The sequence below is a fragment of the Mustela erminea genome, chromosome 9 (assembly GCF_009829155.1).
Source record: "Mustela erminea isolate mMusErm1 chromosome 9, mMusErm1.Pri, whole genome shotgun sequence".
Taxonomy (NCBI): domain Eukaryota; kingdom Metazoa; phylum Chordata; class Mammalia; order Carnivora; family Mustelidae; genus Mustela; species Mustela erminea.
Window position 1 is genome coordinate 7251019 of NC_045622.1, and position 21404 is coordinate 7272422.

General features: G+C 38.9%; 1 protein-coding gene across 2 annotated transcripts in view; it reads right to left on the bottom strand.

The window, feature by feature from the left end:
• RDX (radixin) overlaps positions 1 to 16804 on the bottom strand; it is an 87649-nt gene extending 70845 nt beyond the window's left edge. For both annotated transcript variants that reach the window (XM_032356357.1, XM_032356356.1), the window contains exons 1-3: positions 16695 to 16804; positions 759 to 827; positions 44 to 115 (exon numbers count right to left, since the gene is read on the bottom strand). In XM_032356357.1, coding sequence (XP_032212248.1) covers positions 44 to 55 — 12 coding nt within the window. In that variant the 5' untranslated portion in view covers positions 56 to 115; positions 759 to 827; positions 16695 to 16804. The remainder of the gene's footprint in view (positions 1 to 43; positions 116 to 758; positions 828 to 16694) is intronic.
• Positions 16805 to 21404: the final 4600 nt, after the last annotated feature.

Here is a 21404-nt window from a genome sequence, read left to right on the forward strand (position 1 = left end):
ATGTTTCATTAACTACGTAGTGGTAAAAGTAAAATACACTTACTGGTTTCGGCATTTTCCTTCTCTTTTTATCACCTTCTTTAAAAAAATTCACTTTTATGAATTCTGATGTCACCTGCAGTTACAGAAAAAAGAAAGCATAATATATCTATTACTTTTATATAATATCTTGATGTTAATAATTTGTATAGAATAAAAATTAAAACATTTTAAATTGTGAGTTTAACACAGAGCTCTCTAAAAATAAAAACTTTAAAAAAAGAACTGTCTTATTCTAATTTTCAATGTCTTTTACTATAATTTCACCTTTTCTAAAAATATTTATAGCTGTGATTTAAAAGAGCACATATCTCACACAACATAATCTAAAGCCTACCGATCACCAACCCCAAATTTCAATTTACTCAGAGACTACACATAGCAACGAATCAAGACTGCTAAGGACCCAAATGCTGTCTCTGTCTGTGTCCAGTTCACCTCTACATCCAGCCTGGGAGAGGAGAGGAACAGAAAAGGGGGAGATACAGATTCAAGTTCAAAAGAGATGAACTCAAGAATACTTTTCAACCTTTCTTCTGTACTGACAAAGACAAAAGGAAATTCTGATTAACATAAACTCTAAAAAGATAACCTTTTAAAAAAAATTATTTTTCTTCTTGAAAGTTTAAAAACCACATTAAAATAAACTGAGTAGTTTATTTACCTAAGGTGTATTAAACAGCCAAAGAGTACACACTAGCAATCTACATGCTACTCACCAGCAAACTGATGGCCTTCACTGAAATTTAGAGTTGTCCTTGAGGCCAATGTTAAATTTTATCTTCTCCCTGTAGAGCAAAACAAGTGAATCCTAATCCAAGAAATCCATCATGCTATATTGTCTTAGGGTAAATGTTCTTAAAGACAGCTAACAAACCAACCGAAGGATCTAACATTCTTAATCTTTACTAGTTTGTTCAGAAAAAATGACCCATCATTTCAATTCGAAAACCTTCAGTAAGGTATATTACTACTTGAAAATCAGCTTTCACTGATAATATCTCTGCCAAGAAAATTCATCCATTATACTAGCATCAACTAAATTAATATATAATTGTTCTAAAACTTCAGTGTCAATTGCTTTTTAATGTTACAATAAACCAGAAAATTCTCCAAATTTAAAAAAAAGTGAAACATCATTTCCCTACATTTTACTCAATCATGTGCCAAAGAGACCTCTCTTTAAAAGAAACTTTCACCTGAGATATTTATCTAATAATTGAGCTATGAAATTCATTTCCTTAAGTCTTAGCTAGGAAATCTTAACACTCCTTCCTACAGTCAGTCACCTGCTTTCATGAACCTAAACTGTACTTGAGACCTATCTTCTCTTTCTGTATCTTCTTTTCATCCCACTACTGTCTTAATTCATCCTCATCATCTCAGGTCTTAAAACATCCTCAAAACTGACCTTTTCACATCATTTACAAGTTAGTAATTCTCAAATCTGTATTTCTAGAACATGCTTGGCTAACTTGCCTTGCTCAATGTCTAGATTATCTCAAATGTAACATGGCCAAAACAGCTAAATCTCTACCCTATAGCAAAATCTGGTTTTCTACAAGTCTTGGTGACGTTATTTCTAGAAAGTTTCATAGTATTTCCTCATGACGTTTGTATTTACTATGTTGGCAGTCACAATCTTCTATTAGTATTCCTAATACTATTAAATTTTCCCTTCCCTTTTGCCTGATTAATCTTGCCAGAAGTTTGCTTAGTTTATTGGTCTAAAGGCCAGCTTTTAGTTTCCTTGATCTTCTGTTTCTTTTATTGTTCTTTTTTTGTTAATTTCTTTTTCCTCATGACTTTTCTTTTTGTTAGTTGGCTTTACTCTGTGGCTCATTTTCTAAGCCCTAAAATTTAAACTTTAAGTAATTCCCATTTTTTTTTCTTTTCTAGTATGTGCATCAAGGTCATAAATATGTCCAAGTATCAGGCAGTTTCATACACAAAGTATCCCCCCATATTGTCCAGAACATTTTAAAATAACTTTTATCATTTGAATATATCAAGGATGTAGGTATAACATTCGTATACTTAAATATTAAAAAACATGATCTTTATAACATATTGAAACAATACTTTTTCCTTCATCTATTTCACAGAACACAGAAGTTCTTTAAACTCGTCACACAAATGAGACAGATCATAAAAGTACTTTTTATAAGTATTTTATATATTATAAAATACAAAATGATACAATATTATTACTAAAAGTTTACCCCAAACCACACTATTCATTCACATAAAACACTGGGAACTTTTTTTTCCTATTTGTACTGTTAGAATGTATTTTAATATCTATAGTGTAACCACCGTATTTTTCTTTTAATCCAGATCTGTTCTAGATTTGCCTTTTTTTTTTTTAAATAAATGCTTAAACCACTACCAAATGAGCTCTCTAAGTTTTCCAAACTCACATGTACCAAAGGCATTTCAGGTCAATGTGCCTGTTTTAGAACAAAGCAACAACAGAGTTCCTAAAAACACAAATATAAATCTCCTTTTCCAGGATTATTTTTCAAAATGTCTCGCCTTATATTTAAAACCGTAACATTTTTCTGAGTGAAATAAGTCAATCAGAGAAAGACAATTATCACATGATTTCACCCATGTGGAATTTAAGAAAAATAGAGGATGATAGGGCAAGGGAGGGAAAAATAAAGTAAGACAAAATCAAAGAGGGTGAGAAACCCCAAGAGAGATTTTTAACTCTAGGAAACAAACTGAGGGTTGCCAGAGGGGAGGTGGGTGGAGGGATGGAGTAACAGTGATGGGCATGAAGAGGGGCTCACGATGTGATGAGCACTGGGTGTTTTATCCAACTGATGAATCACTGATCTCTTCCTCTGAAACTAATAATCTACTCTATGTTAATTAACTGAATTAAAATAAAATAAATATCATTTTTCTAAATATCACTTTAGTGGTTCCCCCCCCCCAGGTTTTTATATACAGTTTTTTCATTGGCTCTGCACATTTCCCTTTCCAGTTTTGATCTCTAATCATGACTAAGAAACTTTTTTTAACTTTCAAATGGAATGGGTCTGGGAACAAAGTGTTTTTTATTATTTATTTCTAACTTTACTATACCATAGCCGAAGAGTTCATTCAGACTTCATCTTTAGTACAAAATTTCATTTCTAACTTTCTGCCTATAAATGACAATAATGTATGTTTTGTGTTTGATAAATTAGATCAAGCCAGACCAAGTACTTAATGTTTTGTTTATAGTTTCCCTACTGTTGCTCATTTTAGTCTACTTAAGCAACTTGAGAAAAAAATGGATTAAAATGTTCCCAGGTAGGACTGTGCATGTTAATTTCTTCTTATACATTGTCACTTTTTAATTTATATTTTTTAAGGCTATGCTATTAGGTGAGTACAGGTTTAGAACTGTTATATTTCTCCAGTGAATACTTCCCTCCTCCATAAGGTAATGATTCAACTGCATGCAGAACTCTTAAATTGACTGTTGCTCCCTCAGGATTTGGAGGACATGATTTTTCTGGCATCTGTTACTGCTGATGTGTTATCTACAGTTAATCTAACTCAGTTCTCTGAGATAATCTGCCTTTGCTCTCTGCTTTCAGGAACTTTCTGGGAGGCATTCTTCGGATTTGCTTATATTTATCTTGTTCAGGATTTGGTAAGCTTTTCCTTATTCTGAAGATGTATGCTTTTCTCAAATTCTGGAAAATTATTAGCCATTGTCTCTCTTTCTTTTCATTCAGCAATTCTCACTGGACACATAATACATATTTTATTCTCTAGTCCAAACCTACTTTTTTATATTTTCCAGCTCTTTATCTCTCTCTGCAACATTCCTCGAATCACTAATTCTCTCCAGTTGTTTTTAATGTTTTATCTCTTCAGTAGTTCAGCATTTTGGTAATTATATATTTTTACTTCTAGAAATTTTTTCAGCTTTGTAAAAAAAATTTAATAATGCTATGCTATTTTATTTGTTTTAAATCTTCCTTTGATCCCTATGTTTATTTTTTTTTAAGGTTTTATTTATTTTATTTGACAGAGAGAGAAATCAAAGTAGGCAGAGAGGCAGGCAGAGAGAGAGGAGGAAGCAGGCTTCCCACTAGAGAGCCCAATGCGGGGCTCGATCCCAGGATCCTGAGATCAGGACCTGGACTGAAGGCAGAGGCTTAACCCACTGAGCCACCCAGGTGCCCCCTTATGTTTATTTTTTGTCACCACAAAATTTTCCTTTTTTCAGTTCATTATGGTTTATTTCTTTATAGAGTTTGTAATTTAGGACAGAAGACTCATGTCCCTAACCCACTAACCAATGAAGTAGTCCTGCAAGCCCTGAGTTTTATACATGTAGCCTACAAAGCTAATTCAGGTTTGCTCATACCAGAGTATCAGGAATTTTTTTTTAAATCATTTTTAATTTTTTTTAAAGATTTTATTTATTCGAGAGAGAGAGAGCGTGCACACAAGCAGGGGGAGCAGCAGAGGGAGAGGAAGAAGCAGGCTCCCTGCGGAGCAGGCTCCATCCCAGGACCTGGAGATCATGACCTGAGCAGAAGGTAGATGCTTAACCGTCTTGAGACACCAGGAGCCCCTAAAATTTTTTTTTCTTGATTTGGGGTGATGGGTTCAAGCCCCACACTGGGTGCAGAGATTACTTTAATTATTAATTGATTGATTTTTTTTAAGAGTTTTAATTGCCCTCAGCTAATTTTTACCTTAACTTCTCATTCTGTATTGCATTACCATATCTGATGCCAAAGCTACACACTAAAGAAGTTTGATGACACTCAGGAGAGCCTGCACAGGCACCGATCATGTTATTTATTAAACCACATGCCTGTTGCATCCTTCCTGTGCAATCTCATCAGTAAGGAAGAACAAGGGAAAGAAAGCAAGAACTAATGCCAGAGTATGTAAACAAAGTTAAAGCACTCAAGTTATAGATAAAGTAGTTAGCAAACACAGGGTAAATAAATATCAAGTATGTAGATTTGCAGAAATTCTGAAGTTATAGGTTAATCTAATACTGGAATGAAACAGAGGTAGGTTTTTCTTTTTTTCCCTTTCCTTTAAAAAATGATTTATCCAAGTTTTCAATACTAGAGTTACTTCAAGTTGTGCTCTTTATAAAAAGGACCAGACCCTTTCAAGAAAAAAAATTAAAGCTTTAGGTTTAAGAAGAGAGCTCTGAAGACATAAAAGAATAAAGGTATCATAGGCCAACACCCACAAAACCAGGTTTTTTACACTAGTGAACTAAGCTTTCAAAATCTCCAATAAACCTGAGGCATCTGGGTGGCTCGGTGGGTTAAGTCTCTGCCTTTGGCTCAGGTCATGCATGGTCTTAGGGTCCTAGGATCGAGTCCCGAACTGGGCTCTCTGCTCAGCAGGGAGTCGGCTTCCCTCTCTCTCCCTGCTTGTGATCTGTGTGTCCAAAAAAAAAAAAAAAAAAAAATCCAACAAACCTAACCCAACCGAAACTGTGGGGAGTTGCGGGGGTGGGGGTGGCTAACAAAAGCCTCCATCCATAAGGATTTGGTGGATATCTAAAAATTCATGTTTTTATGTTTCTGTTTCTCAGAGAATACTGTTTCTCTCTTAAAAATCAGGTTAATCTCCACCTTGTTTTGTTCTGTTTTTAAAGATTTATTTGACAGAGAAGAGTTTCAGTGAGCACAAGCAGGGAGTATGGGGGAGGGAGAAGCAGGTTCCTTGCTGAGCATGGAGCTAGAGCAGGGCTCGATCTCAGGACCCTGGGATCATGACCTGCGCTGAAGGAAGACACTTAACCAACTGAGCAACAATGCCCTGTACTTAGAGAAGACTCCACAGTTGTGTGCTCTTATACATTAATTCTCTACTAACAAAAATCCGAGAAGACCAAACAAGTCACATTATGGCTATTTTATAGTTAAGAAACAAGGACAACTGCACAAAGATTTCTTGTTCTCAGTCACGCGGGTAATCACTGGCCAGAGTCTTTTGACACCTATCCTAGAGTCCAGAGGACTACTATATACTCACCTGTCTTTCCCTACTTGATATTTAAAAAGTACTTGTGGAAATTTACCCAAAGAAAATAACAAATGTGTACAATGATAGAGCTGCAAAGATTCTAGTTACAGTGTTATTTATACAAGTGTATATAATACTGAGATATTAGTTAAGTGAACCATGGTATACCTATAGGTTCTGCTAGACTTCGATGCAGCCCCTCAAAATGTTACAGAAAAATATTAAATGACATGGGAACATACCCACAAACTACTAAAAAGGCAGGTTATAAAACCACACGTACAGTATCATCACATTTCTTTTTTTAAAGTATTAATGTAAAGACTAGTATGATTATACCCCAAAATATCAAGTCTCTATGAATTAAAACGAATCTGTAAATTTCTAAAATAAAAAAGTAGAGCTTTTGTAATAAGAAAAACACTTTCTTTAAAACGAAAGAACAAAATTATTCCAATAAACTGAAGTCAGACCTAGAAATTCACCATAATATTTAATAAAATCTAAGTAGATGAATCTTTTTTCAAAAAGAGAATTTAAAAATTCAAATTTTTGAGGAAAATAATGACTAAGATACATACCTTATGATGAAGACAGATTAATATATTTTATTTAAAATTCTTAGACCCATAGAACAAAATAAATAGCAAAATAGAAGTAATGGAACAAAAAAATATCCAATAGTCATTACAAAAAGTTACTAAGGAAAGTAAATAATTTAATATATTTAATAAAGATATCACTCAGACCCCACTCAGTAAATGGTTGAAACACAAACTCTCTATAAACTCTTTACAAAATAAATGCACAGGGCACCTGGGTGGCTCAGTGGGTTAAGCCGCTGCCTTCGGCTCAGGTCATGATCTCAGGGCCCTGGGATCGAGTCCCGCATCGGGCTCCCTGCTCAGCAGGGAGCCTGCTTCCTCCTCTCTCTCTGCCTGCCTCTCTGCCTACTTGTGATCTCTCTCTGTCAAATAAATAAATAAAATCTTAAAAAAAAATTTAAAAAAAAAATAAATGCACAACTGTGCTGATTTAAATCACAAATCAAAATGGCTTTAAGGTATTACTGATTATATCTCATTAAACTAGCAAAATAATTATTAATTACACATCCCAATGCTGATGAAGCAGTACTGCTAAAAAAGTAGATAAATACTGCTGGTAGCACCATAAATACTGCTGGTAGCACCATAAACTGGCTCAGTGTTTCTAAGAAATAAGTTGTAAATATTAACAGAAGCTCAATTTTTTTCCTGAAAAGGAACTTCTCCTTCTGGAATATACCCCAAAGAAATAAAGAAATACAAATGAAAGTAATCTGTAGCAAGATATTCTCAGCAGTACTCATTATAAAAGCCAATGATTAAAATTACAATGTTGAAACTCTGATAACATGATGGACTCTTACAGGTTTTCTCTGTATTATGACAAATTGTATAAACATTTACATTAGGATAAGTGATTATGTAACCATTCATTTTCATTATGTAAAACACAGGTATCCTTACAAATATCTTGAGAAACAAACTGGCCACTTAATAATCAGGGTCTTATTTTCTAAATTGGTTATATCTCAGTTTACGAGCTTATATGACATATATAAGAATCCCACTTTAAATCTTTTTAGGATCCTGCTGTGTTTTTAGTTATTACTGAAAAATATATATTTTAGTATGTATGTGTATTATGTATATGTAAATATGTATTTAGTTATTACTGAAAAATATATAACACTTAACACTAAAATAATATTTAACCTCAGTAATACATTTCTAATCTTTGCACGATTGCATTAGTTATGTTTTTTCTTTTTTCCTGAAACTAGCATTTGTTAGTACCAAAATGGACAATTTAATAAAATGTCACATAAAGAGCTAAGATACCAAGACAACCGAGATACGTCTTTGGTTTCCATCTCTAACTGATTCATCTTGAAATCACTGTCTTTCAGAGTCTTCCTTTCTTTCTTTTCTTAAAAAAAAAAAAAAGATAATATATAATCACCTAAACCATTGTATATCAGAGACACTTAATACCAATCAACTCTTCTCCCATCTGCCCTCATAATACATTATTACTGAGAAAAAATTTACTCCCGCCTCCCTACTCTTCCTAAATTTTTTAAAGTGGTCTTACCCTACATCTCTCTGCCATACTGACTCCCCCAGAAGCAAGGAAGCACAATCAAGGCAAAGACATACTCAACAAGTAGTTTTAAAAGACGCTAAGACCATACACATTTCCCATTGCCAGAAAATTAACTGTATGGTTATGTACTCTAAAGACAATGTTTAGAGGTGCCTGGGTGGCTCTGTTGGTCAAGCATCTGCCTTCCACTTAGGTGGCGATCCCAGGGTCCTCGGATGGAGCCCCACATCTGGCTCTTGGTTCAGCAGGGAGCCTGCTTTTCCCTGTTCCAGTCACTCCCCCTGCTTGTACTCTCTGTCAAATAAATAAATTAAAATCTTAAAAAAATACACACAATGTTTACAGATAAAGCATTTATATGAAACATTCTCTTTTTTGTCCTTTAACTCTGAGGGTGACCCTCAAGCCTCCTCTCTACCACAAACAATGGAAAAACAGCCTCGTGCTAAACACCCTGAGCTCTATTAAGTCAGTGGCACAACAGACTCTTCCCACCTGCCAGGTGGTAAAACAGGTGTTAAGTCTAATCCATACTGGCCTATACTGAAGCTTCAATAATTTATACCACACCGCCTAATTTTACTCTTAAGATCTCCTTTTCCTCCATGCCTAACTATAAATTTTTTCCTGTCTTCTGAGACACAGAAGCAATCTCTGAACCAGCTCTGATTTCTCCACAGACCAAAAAGTTACAAAAGAATTCCTTTGCCAATTTACTGGGGAATTAGGAAGCAGTGTGACAAAGAGAAATATAAACTAAATTAATAAGGTAACTCTGGAAGTCAAAAACCAACACAATAACAACATCTACAATAAAAAAGTTCTTAATCACTTTTCCCCTGGACGGGCCCTTTGGTGAAGCTTGTGAAGCCTTTCCTAGAAAAGCATTTTAAAATGAGCAAAATAAAATACATTAACATTGCATAATTCCAATTACATTGGAATGCAATTATCGAAATATTAAAATCACACATTTATGACACAGTAATATCTGTGCTTAATTAATCTTTAAATAAAAGTATTTACAAGTGGATCTAATGATTAAACTCCTAAGTAATGATGAGTTTATTTCTCTAACAGTAACAGACTATGAAAATATCTACAATTTCTATTGGTAGTACTGCTAATACTACCAGTTCCCCACACTAATAATGGAAGAAAACATGTTAAAAAGATGCAACATTTTTCCCTATCCAAGTTCAGACACAGGCTTAAAACCTCTACAATACACAGAACTATACTGTATTTTCAGCTCAGTGTTAATACTGAATTTAATAGCAATATTAATGCACCTTTAGCTACATAATGCCATGTCATTCCCGAAGTGAAGCAAAAAGGGCAAAAAAAATTTTAGCTCCATTATGCAAATGAAAGGCAAAACTAAGGAGACGGCTCATGAATGAAGAAAGTATCCGTAGAATACTCGCTCTCCAGACATCTTTACGTCTATTACCTAATCTTCATAATAACTGCTCTCTTCCCTCTGCCCAAGATAGGATCCCTCATTCTTTTAATAAGGAATTTAATATTCAGATAAATGACCTGCCCAAAGTAATAAAGCTAGTTAACCATCAGAGGTCCTTTTAAACCCTAGTCCTAGGGCTCTTCTGGCTTTCCTATTCTGCCTTTTTTCTGACATTCTAGCTAAGCTCATCTCAAACAATTTTAAGAGCTTTTCAAAAAGCTAAAGCTCATTCTTCTGTTGTTTTCGGGTCAAAAGACTACCTCTAAAAACATTATAAGTACAGGTTAATATTGGTATAATCACAGTGCACCTGAGCGGCTCACTTGGTTAAGTGTCCAACTCTAGACTTCAGCTCAGGTCTTGATCTCAGGGTTTTGAGTTCAAGCCCACACCCAGCAAGGAGCCGACTTAAAAAATAATACTGGTATAATCACCTCTGTAAATGGGTTTCCTGTAAGGGTTATATGCAGTTCCAAATAAGGTATTAAGTACTTGCTTATGTAGAAAGTGATTTTTGTTCAAGGATATTTTCAAGGAAATGAAATATTCAATATTTTTGAGCAATTTTTACATGCTACTGAAAATGCAAAGCAAATTTCTAAAACTTAAAATATAAAGCAGAATTGCAGTATTAAAAACAAAAGCTTTGGGGCACCTGGGTGGCTCTGGGTTAAAGCCTCTGCCTTCGGCTCAGGTAGTGATCTCAGGGTCCTAGGATTGGGCCCCCCAATTGGGCTCTCTGCTCAGCGGGAAGCCTGCTTCCTCCTCTCTCTCTCTCTGCCTGCCTCTCTGCCTACCTGTGATCTCTCTCTCCATCAAATAAATAAATAAAATCTAAAAAAAAAAAAAAAGCTTCACACTGAATTCAGATTCTCTTCTAAAAGAAATCTGTAAATTCAAAGGAACACCTTATCAATATTGTTCCCAAGGTGGGTAGAAAAACAATACATTACCGTTTGCATCGATAAATTTTAAACGCTAAAAGCTAAGAAAGCTAAATCCAGTCCAAGTACTTCATTTAACACTTACGAAAACACCAAAAACTAATATAGTAAGTTTTCAAAGATGTAAAAACAGATTCACGTAAGTCACCTTTGCAGCAGGAAAGAAGCAAAGTTCCAAAATGATCTGAATTCTCACATGTAATTCTACGCTTTATAGGTTTCCAAACACCGGACTTTAAAGCAGCTTATTTTCAAGACGAAATAAAGTAATTATGTTTCTTAAATATCTCTTAAATTGGACAAAACTCTCTCATGCAGTCAGTAAGGTTATATGCCAGTTCTATCATTAAATATCAGGAGTCCAGATGATGGCTAACAAAGTTTAATCTGCCCTACACACTCAGTAAAAGCCAACCGGTTCCAGATTCAATTAAGCATGGCTGACATTTCCTGTACCCCCATTCTCCCTTTTATTTGTTGCACTCATGTGCCCGCTCATTCCATACACTAGGCAGGATTTTTGGTTATAAACAACACCTACTCAACTTATTAAAAGTTACTAGTTAACATACACAAACAATAGGAAAATTTTAAAAATAAAGTAGGAAACAACACTCAAATCTCACATCACAGAAGACTCTGCTTAGAACACTGATGCACTAAATATTAACTCCCGTTCCTACATACAAGAGCATTTAGGCAGTGACCACACTTCATGGTACAGCACATCTACATTACCATTAGTGTGAAGTTCTCAATATCTTACTCCCCAAATACAGAGAGTATTTGGCACAGAAGTATATATGTACCTTTGTTATCTTAAAGTCTGCAAACTTTTTCCCTAAAGGGCCAGGTAAAGGGGCACCTGGGTGGCTCAGTCTCATAAGCATCTGCCTTCAGCTCAGCTGATGATCTCAGTTCTGGAATCAAGCCCTGCATCAGGCTCCTTGCTCAACAGGGAACCTGCTTCTCCCTCTCCCTCTGCTGCTCCCCCTGTTGGTGCTCTCTCTCTGCTCTCTCAAATAAATAAATAAAAATCTTTTTTAAAAGGGACGGGCAAGTAAATAAACTTCTTGGGTTTTCCAAGGCCATATGGTCTCTATTGCAACGACTCTGGGGTTGTAGCATGAAAGCCAGCCATAGATAATATGTAAACAAATGTACTACCGTGTTCAAATAAAACTTTATTTATAAAAATGGAATAGGCTGCATTTGGCTAACAGGCCACAGTTTGTCAACCCCTGCCTTCGAAGTATTTTAGCAGAAATCAATGCTTTTCATTTCTTAATTTAAATAAATGTAGTACCCAAGAAGATAGGAACTGACATATTCATGCCAGATTATGTATAACAGATCAGTACTGGATGTGACTTTGGGTGGGGAGAAAGAAAGAATTCAAAACACTTGGTATATGAATAAGGAAAACAATCTAGTAAGAGGAGAATCATAAGAAAGGGCAATCCCAAGGGGCTCCTGGGTGGCTCAGTGGGTTAAAGCTTCTGCCTTCAGCTCAGGTCATGATCTCAGAGTCCTGGGATCCAGCGGCATCCTCTCTGCTCAGCGGGGAGCCTGCTTCCTCCTCTCTCTGCCTGCCTCTCTGCCTCTTGTGATCTCTCTGTCAAACAAATAAATAAAATCTTTAAAAAAAGAAAAAAGGGCAATCCCACTACCCTTACCAGTGACTAGCTAGGTATGGAATAATATATCCCAATCCCAGCCTATGCAACTAAGAAGACATCTGTTGGGGGGCTTCTGGAAAGGGGAGCCCTTCTCATTCCTCTGAGCACTGCAGTATGGATGGCATGCGAGTGCTGCTGAGCCAGATTGTAACAAGACGAAACAGTCTTACTATAAAGGTTAAGGGGGAACACCACAGAGCAGAGAACTGTAAAGAGGAGTCCTTGATGTCATTACTGAGCTATTCTTGAACCTCCAGACTTCATTATATAAGATCATACATTTCCTCAGTATTTAAGCCAGGTTGAGAATGTTCTATTATTGAGGCCAAAGTATCTTACGTGACAGAAGTCCTTGAAAAAAGATTGCTCACTTCACAGTTTCATTGCAGCTACTCTTATTTAACTTCAATTTTCCACAAAAATAAAGAAATATTTAAGGTCCCAAAAGCCCATAGAGACTACCTACAACTCAGAAAAAACTATCTGTTACACTTACTGATACTAAAATTTTGTAACTTTACAAATTCTATAATCATGGGGGGAAAACAAAACAATGTGCTGCTATCTCCTTCTTTGATACTGTACCTAAGACACTCCTTCAACAAGGTTTCTTTCCTCTGAATCAGTGGTTGGCAAACTTTTTCTGTAAAGGGCCAGAGAATGAAAACTTTAGGTTTTGCAAAATATATGGCCTCTGACGTTACAGCTCACAAAAGCAGTCATATATAGTATGTAACCAAATGGGATTTCTGTGTTCCAATAAAACTTCATTTACAAAATCAGGAAAGCAGGCCACATCTGGCCTGCCAACTAGTTCGTTGACCTCTCCTCTAAATGACTAAAGCAAAGACAGTATCTTTCTCAAACAAATCAACTTGACTAAAACTCAAAAACAGTTTACTTCAAATGTATATAAATTAGGTAGAAAAGTAACCCAGCATGTCTTGAGCATTCTACTCAAATATATTAGAGTGCTTGATGTTTAAAAAAAAAAGTCATTACCTTACTTTAAATATAACATCTGCAAAATGCAATTTAGAATTGTTATAGAGTAACACATATTATAACAGAAAAAATACAAAACATGCATATGCAAATTTATAACATCTACCTATTGAATAAAACTAAATATTTTAAATTAGTAAATCTGCAAGTATTTCTATACTGGTTATTCAAAGAAAAAAACTATACAACTTGTAACCTGACCGAACCCTTCTTTTCCAGGAAGCTGAAGCTAGAATTCAGTATTAAATGCAATGAGGAAAGAAGTAAATCCTATGGACTATTTTTCCTTTCCAATCAGTTCCTAATATAAAGACACGTATTTTCAAAGGACACCACTTTCCACTACCAATCATATGCCATACTCTAGGGAGAAAGCAAAAAATGAATTTCACCTTCAATCATTAAGCAAGAAAATTTGCACAAGCACGTAAACACACTTTGAGATTATAGGAAATCACACTGTGTGATTTCATATAGGAAATCCCATTGTGTGATTTCATTCAACTGATAAGAATCTGAGAAACATTAATGTTTAACACAGTAATAAACAAATACCCTTTCAAAGTCTGTTACAAAATAACATTGTTTTTATAGACTTTAAAAATCACAAATACGAGATAAAATATAAGTTCATCCTTGCTAAGTATTGTCATTTTCCGTACAGAAGGAAGTGCTAATATCAATTATCACTTACAAAAAACATGATGGAAACAGGTGGGGGGGTAGTTCTGGGGAGTGAAGAGACTTTATTTTCCCTTTACATGTTTCTAGATTTTTAAAGTTTGCCATACAGTGTATTACTTTTATAGTCTTTAAAAATGGTTTAATATTTATGTTCAACAGAAATTAAAATAAAGAAATATACCAAGAACTAAAATAAGTAAGAAAAGCAGGAGTCTGTGAAAGAGGCTAAAAACTAAGGAACTCTCTGGTCAGACTGGACACTTCGATCATGGAAGAGGTGAGCTTCACTGATTGCAAAAATAAGGGATGATCCGAAGAACCTCAGCCATGAGTAACAACACTGCAAGGCTTAAAATAACCTTGTAAGAGGGGAGTCCACAGCAACTTAACCCAGGTCCCCTGAGTCCATCACCCCATGGGTACCATCGGGGTAGTTACCAAGTGTCCATTAGCTTTTGGTCTGCTGGCGTAACACTTCGAAGACAGGGTGCCTTCCTTGAGTTCCCAGATTCACAGAAGTAGCATAAAATTATGTTAGTTTTACCCTATCAGGTATGCTCCACTGGCACAACTCAGTCTCTCAGTCTTCGCAATCTTCACAGGACACATTTTTTTTAGGCTTTGGTCTTTGGGAAACATTGGTTAAAATTTTCCATTTTTAAATGGCCTAAGTTAAAATGCATTAAATTAAAAATGGATGAAAAAACAAGATTCCCACCGTCACTCCACATTGGAGACTCTAATTAGACTCTACACAAATTATATTAAAAGATTAAGAACTGAAATTAAAATAAAAATATATAAAGACTTCATTTCAACAAAATGCCAAAGATAAAAATGAATAAAATCCAATTCTGCTCTTCCTAATGGTAAAGCAATCAACAAGAAACAACCCTTGCTCCCCTCCCTGAGACTACTGACAGGGAGAGAAGAGCCAAGTCTGTCATCTCTTACCACCAGGAAAAAGAATAATCAGTTTAAGTGCCAGTTAAGCAATGACAAAGTCTAAAACAAAAGACAGACTCAACATACTTTACCCACACCAAAATTAATTATCTTTTTCTACAAATATTTCTGAGTCTCTCCTACACAATCTTCCATGTGTAGGGCTACAGGCGGGAACAAAACAATGTATAATCCACAAGAGCAAGAATTTAACATTTCTAAATGTCATAATCAAAATTTGCCTCATTGAAATAAAACTGTAAAGAACTGCAATGCGTATCTATTCATTCCTTAATAATAATATATCAACTGCTTGTTAAATTCCATCCTACATAAAAAAGTGATTAAGCAAAGAAATAAAGACAGGACAATTCTTTTTTAAAGCATTATTATTAACTTCAAAAGGAGTGTTCTACCCTTTGTCATTTGTCACATTTTTATCCTATTAGTCTCCGAAAGATAAAACACACCGGAGTTCTGAAAATTTTTTTTTAAAAAAGTGCAATCCTGAATAGTAATCTCTTCTCAAATCTAATAATGCTGTTTTGCGGAATGGATTAGGCCATTATTTATTTACCCAGCCAAAAGAACGGGGCAATTGTTTATTCAGAGCTCCGTCTGAAATATAAAAGAGTATTTAGTGTTCTAAAAAATGTATGCTTCCAAAACAATAGATTGCAATGTGGATGTCCAAGTACTCCTGTATCAAATAAACCCTGATTATCGTCGACTTTTACATTTGCATCATGCCAGCCTTAGGGCCACAGGACTGATTAAAACGTCCTCTACACATTCTCAACTCTATTTTTAAATTTATCTCTGGTGAAACTGACTTCACATTCCCAATCTCATCAATCACCACCACTCCTTGGGGTGGGGGGTGGGGGGGGTAACCAAATGCTGGGAAGGGCTGAAGAATCCTGCCGTACCTGTACGGGAAGCGAGGCGCCTCACTGAACGGACAGAACCCAGCGCCCCTCTTTCGGAGGGAGCCCGGAAATGAAGTTGAGAAGCCGTCCCGGGAGGGGCGGACCGTGAGGTCCTCAACTTGGAGGGTGGGGTCTGAGACCCCAGGCCGGGCTGCCCGCAGGGCCGGGCAAAGTTGGGCGGCTCCGAGGCCGCCGCAGCCCCAGCAGCAGCAGCAGGTAGAGCGAGCGGGCCGGCCGGGAGCCGCGGGCCTGCGCTTGCGGGTGCGGGTGCCGGGAGCCGCTCCGCGCCCCAAACCCGGGAATGCAACATCCCTCTTGCCACTAGGGAGAACGCACGCTCTCTAGTAATTCAACACCCTTACTTTCAAACTGGAGGCCGGGGTGGGGGGGGGAGGCGGTGGGTTGGGGAAGAAGTTCTAATAAATCCCCCACACACACTGCAAAACGTAATTCTACCCGCGCGGGCTGGATTTTCAGAGTCCCCTGAAGGCACCGGCCAGGCCGCGCTGGGGCCGCGCCCAGGCGGCGGGAAGCCGCGGCTCCCGCGGGGCTGGGGGGTCCAGGGCCCACCCCGAAGGCGGCCCGCGCGCCCGAGCGGAGCAGAAACGCGCGGCGGCTGCTTCGGGCCGCGCCCCGCCGCTCTCGCCGGCCCGGAGGTTCGGCCGGGCCCGCCGGGCCGTTAGAGCGGCGGCGCCGCGGCCCGCGGGGCGCGAACAGAGAGACGCTCGAGGCCCTCGCGGCGCGGCCGCCGGGCAGCGCGGGCCCTGCAACTTCTCGCCGCCACCTCAGCGTCTCCGGCGCCGCCTGGGGAACAGGGGTGGGGGAAGGGAGGGCGCCGGCGGCTTACCCTGAGAGCGAGCGGCTCCTTCCCGCCCCGAGCGCGGCTGGGGCGCTGCGCGGCGGCGCCGGGCGTCGCGGCGGCGGCAGGAGGGACAGGCGGCGGTGGGAAGCGCTGGGCCGCCGGAGACGAGAGGCGCCGCCACCGCCGCAGACAGCTCCGCAATATGGCCGCCCGGCGGCTCCTCGGGGGGAAAGGCGGGGCTGCCCCGCGCCCCCCGCCTCCCCCTGCCGGCCGGCCGGCCTCGCGCCGCGGCCTGAGCGCCAACGCCGCCGCCGCCGCCGCCGCTGCCGTGAGGGCCGCCCGCGCCCCGCCCCCCGCGCTCGCTCCGGACCGCCGCACGCCGCGTCGCCGGGGGTCGCGGAGCGGGGTGGGGACGCGCGAGGGTGGGCCTCCTACAGGGAGCGCGGCGGGAAGCCCTTCCTGGCGGGACTGGGCTGGAGGGACGCGGGCTGTGAGGGCGCCCGCCGCACCACCCCCCCCCCGCCCCGCGAGTGGAAACTTGAAACTCCCGCTGGTGCCAGAAAACTCGCCCAGGGCGTTTCCATCGCCCCCGAGGAGGGACTCCTCTACCCGGAGGGGATCCTGAACCGATCGGGGTGTGACTTGGCCGCTCAGCTGGAGAATGCAGGACCAGGAGACGGAAACCGGCCTATCTTAGAGAAATTTGTGTCTAATGATTGTAGCAGTTTTTACCCAACTAGGAAAACTTGCTTTTTCGGATAACTCCACCAAAACCTCGATGGTTATGTCCCCAGTCGCGAGTGCAGATTATTATCCTTTAGACAAGGATATTTGATCATGTTTTATTACCACCGACATTTTGGGGGGGCAGTTGAAAGGAGTTGACCAAGAAGGAAAAGCTGGAACTGAGGCCCCCCAAAAGCAGCCAAACCTAAATTATCCTAGAATTAGAGGTTAGACAGTTGGTCCTCGCCTAACCCCAGGCCGCTCTCTTTAGTCAGCGGCTGGGACTAGACAGACTCTTCCTAGTCCCTGTTCTTCCATCCTCTCGGTGTCTTCTCCTGGGATTCAAAGAGCAACACCTGCTAGGAGTAAACATGAACGGTAGTGCACAAAACCAGATCGGTCCAGCTTGCCCCGTTTGCAGTCTTCCTGTAGTTTACCTTTTATGAACAAACTTGAGATTCAAATAACAAAATCTCAAGCGTGTACTTAACTTTTATAGAACAAATAATTCCTATCCTTCCTGCCTTAGCATTTGTCTTCCCTGAGAGGGTAGCGTTTCCAGAAACTCTTTCACCAGATTAGGTTCACTAAGCTCCATCCCAGCTTCAGTGAGTCTCCCCCATTGCCCTCTGCGACCTCTCTGAACAATTAAAAACCCCTCGAGTTAAACTCTAAGGTCTTTAGATGGCAAATGCCTCAAGGATGGGAACCAGGTGTGTGCTTTTTCTTAACTAAAAGATTACTCCCAGACTTTATCCCCAGGGTGCAAGGATCAGCCAGGTAATTGTTCAACCTTCCACAATCAAGCTGCATGAGTAAAGATAGTCAAAGTATTATGTAAATTCCTGGAGAGTACACTAATCAAGCAAAAGTATGCAACATACATACTTAGCAGAAGTTGCTACACTTTTACATACTTTTGCAATAAAAACAAAGGATTCACTATCGTTTGTCACACGCTAGGCACTAGAGCAACAGGCTATGTCACGTACTAGGCACTAGAGCAACAGGCTTTTCACATGAGCATCTCTTTTGATAATTACAACAACCCTATGTTTGGGGTCAATATTAACACTGACCCCCTTTTTAAAAAAAATCATTGAATAAAGAGCCTCAAAGGAGTTAAGTAATCTGTAACACAGCCAGGAAGTGGCAGAGCAATGACCAAACTTAGTTATATTTGACTCCAGAGCCTTGATTTTATCCTAAACTCTACAAACAGACCAGAAAATGTGACATTTCAGTTGGCTATCATATTAGTAAATATTTAAGTAAAAGATAACATTCAAGGGTGGTGAGATAAAAAGGGTACTCTCAGACATTGTGAGTGGGAGTGTAAACTGAAACAACCTATTTAGAAAGCAATTTGGCACAGTGATTCAACCTATAAAAATGTGCATCCTCTTGTAACCCATAATCCCATATCTGGAATTCTTCCTGAATGAAGTCATCCGAAATAGAGCAAAAGCTTTATTCATAAACTGTAGATCACAATAGTACTTATAAGATGCAAAAATTAAACACAGAAACGAAGTGTCTTTTTGTTTGTTTGTTTTGGAAACGAAGTATCTTAAAGGTAGCCATATATGCTCTGTAACATTTTGGGTGAGGACTTTAAATGTGATATGTATCACATGCGTATTTTTTGTAGTATTAGAGGGAGGAAACAAGTTACAAAACTATCCATGCATTATGATCACATATATGTTTAAAAGAAACAACAAAGAGGGGTCTGGTGGCTCACTTGGTTGGGTGTCCAACTCTTGTTTTAGGCTCAGGTCATGATCTCAGGGTTTTTAGGCTCTGTGCTCAGTGGGGAGTCTGCCTGAGACTGTCTCTGCCTCTGTCCCTGCCTCTCTCCCCATGCCCCGTGCCCACACACTCTCTCAAAAAAAAAAAAAAAAAAAAAAAAAAAAGTACACACACACTCTCACTCTATCAAAAAAAAAAACCCAGTATGAAGTGTTAGGAAAACGAAAAAGATTGAAACCCAGGGTTGGCTGCACAGTCTTCTATGGATATTTTTTTTTCTTTATTCTATTCTTCAGGGTTGTTTTTTTTTTTTCTTACTTTTACAGTATAAAAAAAATTATTTAAGTTTAGTTTTACTATAGTGTGGATCATCAATGACACAAAAGCAGCAAAGCCACTGTTTCCTAAGTGTGAGGTTATTCTGTGAAAAACTAATGAACTGAACCGGCAGAACTTTATAGTCAGGGGTCAGTGTAATTGTCATCTATACACATCATTGTTTTCTTTTGTTCCTTACATCAAATATATGCATCTTTAATGAAATATGAGTGACTTAATTGAAAATTTTCTTTCTCAGTTTTATCCCAACATTTCAGATTTCAAGGGGTAAGTTCACATATTTGCTGAAACTACATTCTTTCAGAAAAACAATCTGATGATATTATGAGTAGTTACAAAAAAACTCATATAACCCCTACCTAATATGCATGAAAAAGACAGACCAGGGGCGCCTGGGTGGTGCGTTCAATTCTTGGTTTCAGCTCAGGTCATGATCTCAGAGTCCTGAGAGTTCCCCTCTCTCAAATAAATAAATCTTAAAAAAAAAAAAAAAAAAAAAGACCGAAAGCAATCTATTTCAACCTATTACTAACTTTTCTATGCTACAATCTGATTGCACTCCACCATAACATACTAATTCTGGATTCTAGAAGTCCAATGATAGTTACAAAGCATTTGTCTCACTAGCACATATAAAATTCCTTCTTGAAGAAAACTCCTTTTTGCAAGTGTGGTTTGTAAATGGAAGGTTTTCCCATCTAGAATAAACATTGAGTTCCATGCCGCTTGGTAGTTTGAGTAAGACTAGTCTCCGGCCCTCTGGATTCTGTAATGAGAAAGGCAAACAAACAGTTGTGCCATATGAGCTGTAATAAAGAGAGACACATTGCATCAAGTGAGACAGAAAAGAAGGGTGGTTCACTTTGCCTGGAGAAGAGAAAGTCCCTCAGAGGAAGGGCGGGGGGGGGGGGGGTGGGGGTGGGGGGAGGGAGGTAGGGGGAGTGGGGGGTGGGGGGGTGGTTTGAACCCATGAGTAGAGGGATCCCTAAGGGGGAAGAGGGGAAAAAGCAATCAACTCTGAAGACTGTATAGCAAGATAGGGTTGATATTGAGATAAGGATGCTTAGGACCAGAAAGGTAAATTGAGATTTGCTTGTGAAGATCAGAATTTGCCCTTCATCCTTAAGGAAGTAGGAATCCATATAAGGTAGTCAGAAGGGGAATAATGGGTTCCCCTTTGTGTTAGTAAAGTAACAGGCAGCCACGTGGATGACTTGGAAGAGTGGTTCTGTGTCTCAGTGATCGGTAAGATCGTCCGGGACACCTTAGTTTTGCTGTAAAAGTCCAGGCCAGAGAGGATGAAGACTGACTGTGAGAGGTTTCAAAGATGAAGACCTGGAAATAGAATCTTTTTAAAAAATTTTGGAGGGGCACCTGGGTGGCTCAGTGTTAAGGTTAAGCCTCTGCCTTTGGCTCAGGCCATGATCTCAGGGTCCTGGGATCCAGCCCCGCAGCAGGCTCTCTGCTCAGCAGGGAGCCTGCTTTCCCCTCTCTTTCTGCCTGCCTCTCTGCCTACTTGTGATCTCCGTCTGTCAAATAAATAAATAAAATCTTTTAAAAATTTTTTGGAGATAGGCTTCAAGAAGTAAGAGAAAAGAATATGTGAAAATGATGTCAGGGTTTCCAATGGGTACCATTAAGATAAATAGGAAGTATAAAAAAGTAGAAGGGAGCAGTGAAGATAATTAGGCAAGTTACAGAGATGCTGATTTGAAGTCTCTATGGGTAATCTAGGAGCAAGCATATATTCAGTAACTGGAAATCAGAGCTATAGCGAATGAGACATCCAATAAATTCTCACTGAATAAATGAACATCAGTAACATCTTTAAAACAGGCCTTTTATTTCTAGCTGCGTCTTCAGAAAATACAGTTTTGTTCAAATCAAGGATTTGAATATTAAATATTAGATATTAAGTTAATCTAAGCATCATTATAT